This window comes from Choloepus didactylus, chromosome 6, assembly GCF_015220235.1.
Source record: "Choloepus didactylus isolate mChoDid1 chromosome 6, mChoDid1.pri, whole genome shotgun sequence".
NCBI lineage: Eukaryota > Metazoa > Chordata > Mammalia > Pilosa > Megalonychidae > Choloepus > Choloepus didactylus.
Window position 1 is genome coordinate 81,960,053 of NC_051312.1, and position 7,476 is coordinate 81,967,528.

Genomic DNA, 7,476 nt, shown 5'->3' on the forward strand with positions numbered 1-7,476 from the left:
AGAGAGTAGGTAGCTGAAGCTTAATTTGTGCAGAGTTACTATTTATTTTGGTTGTAAATGTTTGGATATGGATAACAGTGATGTTAGCTCATTATTGTGAGTATAATTAACAGCACTGAATCATGTTTGTGAATGTGTTTGAAAGGGGAAGTTTTGTGTCATGTATGTTTGCAAAATTAGAAGATAAAGCATGGGACTGTATAACACAGCTAATCCTGTTGTGGACTATGAACTGTGGTTAATAGTACACATATAAGAATGTTCATGGATGAATTAAAACAAATATAAGACATTATTAAAAGGTGTTAATAATAGGATGATATATGGAAAAAAATACACCTAATGTAAACTATGGCCTATAGTTAGTAATATTTTAATATTATTTCATCAATTGTAATAAAGTTACCATACTAATGCAAAGTGTTAATAGGGAATTATGTGGGAACATTGTGTTTTTTACATGACTTTTCTGTAAACCTAAAACTTCTCTAATTTAAAAAAAAGTACAATAATTAAAAAAAATGTTATGCTAAGTGAAAGAAACCAGAAACAAAGACTACATATTATATGATTCCATTTATATGATCATGTTGCAACTATTTTCCTGAAAGAGTGTTGACTTAGATCTCTTGTAAGGAATTTTAACTAATTCATCCATTCCTTTCAGTCTTTTTTCCATGAAATGTTTAATTAGTAGCTACTTAGTACAATGCATTGCTATTCGATAGCGATGGCTCATGACAGACTTAGTTTCCATTCCATAAATGCAGGGGATACCATTCATATCATAATCTATGTGATTGATGTCTCTGAGGTTTACAGATTCCTACCTGTAGGACTGAATGCTGGAAACCTGTACTGGTGTTATAATCATTTGATAATTACCAATATGATAAATCTTTTAGTGGAAGAGTACAAGATGCAAATTAAAGCACACATATAATTTGGTGTAAGAAGAGAAAGAATTTCTATTTTTCAGTGCCATTCTATCTGCAGTTTTAAAATGAGTGAGAAATGAGTAGTCAAAGGAGATGGGGAGAGCCTTACAGGCAGAAGCAAAAACATGAAACAGAACCTTAAGTAAGGAGATAGTAAAAACATCCAGACTGTGAAACTTAGGGAGACTCAAGGAGGAGCAGAAAGTGATGCCAGAGACATGGGAAAACCAGATTTTCAGCACACTTGCTGGCGTTTGGATATTGATAGTTATAATCTATGGAATTCACCACTTTGTATGTGAAAGATTGTGGACTTTAATTCAGGCATATTTCGTTTGAATCTTGGTGATATAAAGTGGTTAAGAAGATGGAATTTGGATCTGGAGATATCTGGATTTACATCCTGATGTCACTCTTTATTAGCTCTAACATTTTGTGCCACTTATTTAATCTATCAGTCTCTTGTATCCTCATGTGTATTGTGGTAATTTTCTATTTCCAAATGTTGTTTTGAAGATCGGATGAAATAAGGGATATAAAGAACTTAGCATAGGACCTAACAAAATTATGGCCTCTGAGTAAATAAATATTAATCCTTTTCCATCATTCTCTGATCTTATAATATTTTCCCAGTATATTTACCAAATATATTCCATATCAAAGCATGCATCATGTCTGGTAAATAAAAATGAATTATAATCCTAAAGATAGATCAGATTAATTACTCTACCTTAAATTAATTTAGGTCTTGTGATTTGGGAAAAAGCCTCTTATCTCAAAAGGCCACCACTCCCCAAGCCACCTAGCACCTTTTATCTAGTGGGATCTGGAGTCAGATGTAACTCCATTCAAGTTTGCTGAACTGCTTCTTTGTAGCTGCTCTTTATAGAAGCTGGCTCTCTGGATGACTGTGAGCTTTTACTTTGGGTGAGTTTAGCAGCAACACAGGGTAGAAGATGAGAGGAGAGGGCTACGTTCAAACATCTGCATTTATAGAGTTATGAATTCCTCAAAAAGATGACATCCAACTCCTTGAATATCTTTAGCAAAGTTAATACTAAAGAGCAGAGAAATATACTAAGAAAGACCAATGGACCCTTTCTCTCAAAACCGATGTATTGTTAACTGTCGATTAACTGAAGCATAGGGAATAGAGGGTCAAAGATACTCTAAATTAGAATTAAAATAACACTGAATAAAACTGCTTGATCAGAACATATCATGGAGTCAGAGACAGCTATGAGCAAAGAACACCATTTCCTCACATTTAGGATTAGAGGTTGATCTATCATAGCAACTCTTATGGAAGGAAAAATTTTCAGTAGTAAGATGGAAAATGTGTTTATTGAGGTGATGATCTGAGCAAGTACATTCCACATTTATCCTTTTCTCTTTGTTTCCTTTATTTTCCAAATCAACTCAGACCCTTTCATCCTGTTAGTCACATTAACTAGTATTATTTTTGACATGCTTAATCTTTTAACTACTTAACCTATCCAAATAAGACTTCCAGAATGCAACTTTGTTGTAAGGATTTCTTCTAAATACAGTTTCTAAAAAAGAAAATATATATCTATCTGTCTACCACTTCAGCACTTTGATTTCTGAGGTCTAGAAAGACTGATGATTTGTAAGGAAAATTCAGAGTGTGTTTTTAATAGGTTTGACAGTGTTTTTCCTGTGCTTTCAAGTAAAAGCTTATTTAAATGTACTCATGTGTGCATATGTGAATGTATTTATTTGAATACTGATGTGGTATACTTGAAGGGGCCTTTAAAGAGTAGCAAAAATTAAAGAGTTCTTGTATGCTACAATCTACATACATATTATACCATAACATATTATTCCATAACTTAGTGAGCAAACTTACTAGTGTAATAATGTTTATGTATGTGCAGATATCCAGCTCTTTTGTGAATGAATATGTTCATTTAAATAGTTCTAGATGCCAACAGAGAGGAATGTGAATGGTTTTATGTTTCTCTGGAAATGGAGATCTGGATAATCAAGATATTCAAGCCCTCAGATAAAGCAGTCATTAATTTGGGATCTGCCTTCAGTGAGCTTCTCTGCCTCACAGCACCTGGAGTCCTGTCTTAGGATCATGGCAGAGCAAAACAGTGATAAATATCTTTCCAAGAGCAGAAGCCCTTTTATTTCACTATGGACAGAGTTGGCGGGGCATTTCTCTATCCTTAACTCTGACATATAGTCATCTTGACTATCTAAATATAAATCAGAAATTGCATTGCTTTAGGCAGCTTTTGAGAAGCTGCATAAGCAGTGGTTAAGGCATGGCTTGGAAGTCAGACAGACTGAGCAGCTACTTATATTATCCTATTTAGAAGGATCATTTGATGCCAGGTTTTGGTCTGGGTCTTGGTAATAACTAGCCATGCTATAACTCATACACTGAGGAGAATGTAAGTTTATGAAGGAGAAAGATGATCAAATAATAATGATGGTGATGATGATAAACAATTATAATATTAAATCTAATTTTCCCACAATTTGAAGAAGTGTATCAAAAGGAAATGTTAAAAAAAAAATAAAGTAAAGATGCAATGAGAGCACAGAAAATAATCTGCAAAACTCTGAGGAAATCCAGTAGAAATTCAGAGAAGACCTGACTTTTGACATAGATAATAAAGGATAAGCAGTGGTTTGCAAAGGGAAATGAAAAACAAAGCAAGGGAGGGGGCAAGTCAAGAGAAAAATGTATGTGAAAAAGGCACAATTTTACAAATAAGCATGATGTATTTGGGAAATGATTAGAATTTTGGTGTTAGCCCAGGGAACATAGAAAAGTGTTGCTGGTGAACAGGCTGGAAGAAATGGTTTTGTTATTAATGGCGCCTATATGATTAAGCCATGCTTCTTAAAAACTCTGTTACTTACACATTGCTTACGGATTAATGACCAAATTCCAATGCTTGATACTTGATTTATTGAGTTCTTGTTCTGTGTTGAATATTGTGCTAAGTAATTAACATATGTTAACTAATTTAGTCCTCTCAACAATTTTTTGTTATCCCCACTTTATAGAAGAGAAACTGAGGGATACGGAAATAATTAACATATATAACCACGAAAAGCCTGAAAACATTCAGAAAGATAAGAAAGGCATAAATGAGAGCATTCCTGGTGATAATTGAGAAATTTAAGGGTTTTAATTTTTTTTCTCACTTTATTTCTTCTTAGGCAGATGTCATAATTCTTGAAATATTGTGTAAATAAGCCTTTTATAAAGCCCAAGTCAGGCTGGGAAAATTTTGAAATAACACTGGGAATATTTTAGTCAAAAGCCTAAATCTCTTCCGTGTGTTTCACACTCCTCACAGAACATGGGAAAACATGAATGTTATTACCATTAAAGAGATACTAGAGAAGAATATTTTACAAATTGCAATGCAGTACACAAGGTTCATTTTGTGTAATCTTGTTTTAGTATCAACAAATCCATTACTAATTATTAGATACTGTGCAGAGTATGCTGATTAAGGGAAAACACCATTTTCCAGGATGATATAAAGAACTTTGTGATTGATCTAGACTTTTTTCAAAATTATTTTTGATTGCTTACATGTAGATGTAGAATACATACTTTAAAAAATCATATATTACTGATTATATTCAGGGTAATAAATTAGCAGTGATCAGTGCTTAATAATGATGATAAAAATATAGAAACACTTGATAATGTTAAAGTATTATCTAAAATAATGAAATTTATCCAGTTAAGTACAAAGTTCTACTTTAAAAAAAAATTGCTTAACATCAATCTTGAGAAATCTGACTTTAAAAATTGTACAAAAGATTGACAGGATATAGTTGATTATGTATTTAACAACTGTGATGAGAAATTTTGATTTGCATAATGGAAACAGCATGTACTTTGCAGTCATGCAGAGTTGTGTTAGAATTCTGGTGACTCTGCCACTCTTTCTGCGATGCTGTTGCATTGTTGGTAACACTCTGAGCTTTTATTTCCGAATTGGTAAAACAATATTTAGTTTGCATTGCCTTTCCGGCTACCAGTCAACATGTACAAAAATTCTAGGGCAGTGTCTTATACATATTAGGAGCACATTAGATGTTATTTTCTTTCATTACTTCATATACAAAAGGATATGAACCAAGGCCACCTTAACATTGTATAAATCAAAAGATGTACCAGCCACATTAATCCCTGCAGTGAGGGTCTGTTAACATCACAAGTAATAAGAGTTTAAAAAAAAAAAAAGGGGGACTGTCCTGCTGGGGAATACTGGGAAATGTTCAGAAGAGTTTAAGTAGAAAATGAGGATTTCTGAAAACTGGGCCTAAAATAAATGGGATGACTTCATCTGGAAATGGAAAGTGGAACATGATTACCATCCTCATATTTTGTGAGTATCATCTGGCAGAAGATGTTAAAGTTTGTAGCACTCCAGGGAAAAGGGCTAGTACTGTCTCCTAGCTCCTGGGGACAGGCCTCATGACAGTACTAGGAAGAACTGTGTTACAAAGGAGTCAGAACAAACATGTAATGAAGTCTCAAAGAAATGAGAACCCATACCTGAAAGTGCTGAGACATCAGCCAGAAAATTATATTTGAGGATTACATTAAGAAGAAAGATGGGCTAGATGAATTCTAAGATCTCCTCCATTTATAAAATCCAGTGTTTCTATCAAAAGTTAATGTGGTCATATATTGTAAACAAATTGTGAATTAAAGGTGGTATTGGATTTTTATTGTGAATAGTTAACAAAGATTTTAATTTTTTTTTATTTCAACAAATCCATGAGATTCAGAACTTGATTTACCTTTAATACTTTGAGACTGATTCTGTAGTTTTTTCATAGTTTGACTATATTTTTTCACTCTGAATTACCACGTTGAATGTTTTCTAATGTGGTGTTTTGGGGTTTTCCAGATACAATTTTTTATTTGTTTTTAGATTTAGTGGTGATGATCCTGGCAAAGAATATTTGCCCTCAACAGAAGGATTCCATTCCTGAGAGATGGACAGCAGCAGCACAATGGGGCCAGCCAATAAATCTCAAATCTCTTCAAATTCCTTCTCTCTGATGGGCATCCCAGGTCTAGAGCACCTGCATGTCTGGATTGGGATTCCCTTCTGCTCCATGTACGTGGTGGCTGTGGTGGGGAACGTGACCATCCTGGCCGTGGTGAGGGCAGAGCGGAGCCTCCACGAGCCCATGTTCCTCTTTCTGTGCATGCTGTCAGTCACTGACCTGGTCCTCTCCACGTCTACACTGCCGCGCATGCTGTGTCTATTCTGGCTTGGAGCCCATGACATTGCCTTTGATGCTTGCCTGGCCCAAATGTTCTTCATCCACAGCTTTACTGCCATGGAATCTGGCTTCTTCCTGGCCATGGCCATTGATAGATATGTGGCCATCTGTGACCCCCTGCACCATGCCACCATTCTCACCCACACTCGCATTGCCAATATGGGAGCTGCTGTGGTACTCCGGGGCCTCACTTTCTTTTCCCCACACCCCATCTTACTTAGGCAGCTGCCTTACTGCAGGAGTCGAATCATTGCCCACACCTACTGTGAGTTCATGGCTGTGGTGAAGCTGGCATGTGTGGACACAGGGGCCACCAAATGTTACAGCCTCAGTGTGGCATCGGTCATTGGTTCCTGTGATGGCTTTTTCATCGCTGTCTCTTATGTCCTAATTCTCCGGGCAGTCTTTCGTCTTCCATCACGGGAAGCCAGCCTTAAAGCCCTAGGCACATGTGGTTCCCATGTCTGTGTCATCCTCGTTTTCTACTCCACAGCTGTCTTCACCTTCCTTACCCACCGCTTTGGTCACAATGTGGCTCCCCAAATTCATATCTTCATTGCCAATATGTACCTTCTGGTACCACCTTTTCTCAACCCCATAGTTTATGGGATTAGGACCAAGAAAATTCGAGACCATGTCTTTAGTTCCCTGAGGATAAACATTGCCTGATTTTTGTGAAATTGTTTGCAGGGATGATAACAGACAAGGTTATGGTCTTGGAAGAGACTAGTGCAAATAGTTTTTCTTTCTATCATAATCTACATCAAGATTACTCCATCTTAAATCAGATATTTTATCAGATTTTAATGGGGAAGAGTGACCCCATGTAATAGAAGTTACCAAATTCCAATGGTACTATTAGGTGTAATGTTTTTTCATGCCCCATAGTTTAGAGGGCTTATGCAGAACTTGATGGCTAGGAAAGGAATGTTTTTCTGCTCCTTACTACTTCTGATTTTCTGTAGTATAATTGGGGGTAGTAGTATATTTTTAAATAGGGAGTGATCCCAGAAGGGCAGAAACCCATGAGAACCTCAAAAAATTTCCTCATGCAGAATCCACAAATGAAAACTTGATAATCATTTTCAACATTCTACAGAAGAGACAATAAAATAAGGTTGATGTTGTCTGACCACATCAAATAAGTGTGTTATATTCACAAGAATTAACATACAAAGAGAGTTGTCAAAAAGAAAATGGAGAAGGAAATATATTGAACATTTCAACATTGCAATAAGCA

General features: G+C 35.6%; 1 protein-coding gene across 1 annotated transcript; it reads left to right on the forward strand.

Moving 5' to 3' along the window:
* Positions 1–5,960: 5,960 nt before the first annotated feature.
* On the forward strand, positions 5,961–6,905 carry LOC119538125 (olfactory receptor 52M1-like). The gene has a single exon (XM_037840864.1). The coding sequence runs from the start codon at positions 5,961–5,963 to the stop codon at positions 6,903–6,905; it is 945 nt and encodes a 314-aa protein (XP_037696792.1).
* Positions 6,906–7,476: the final 571 nt, after the last annotated feature.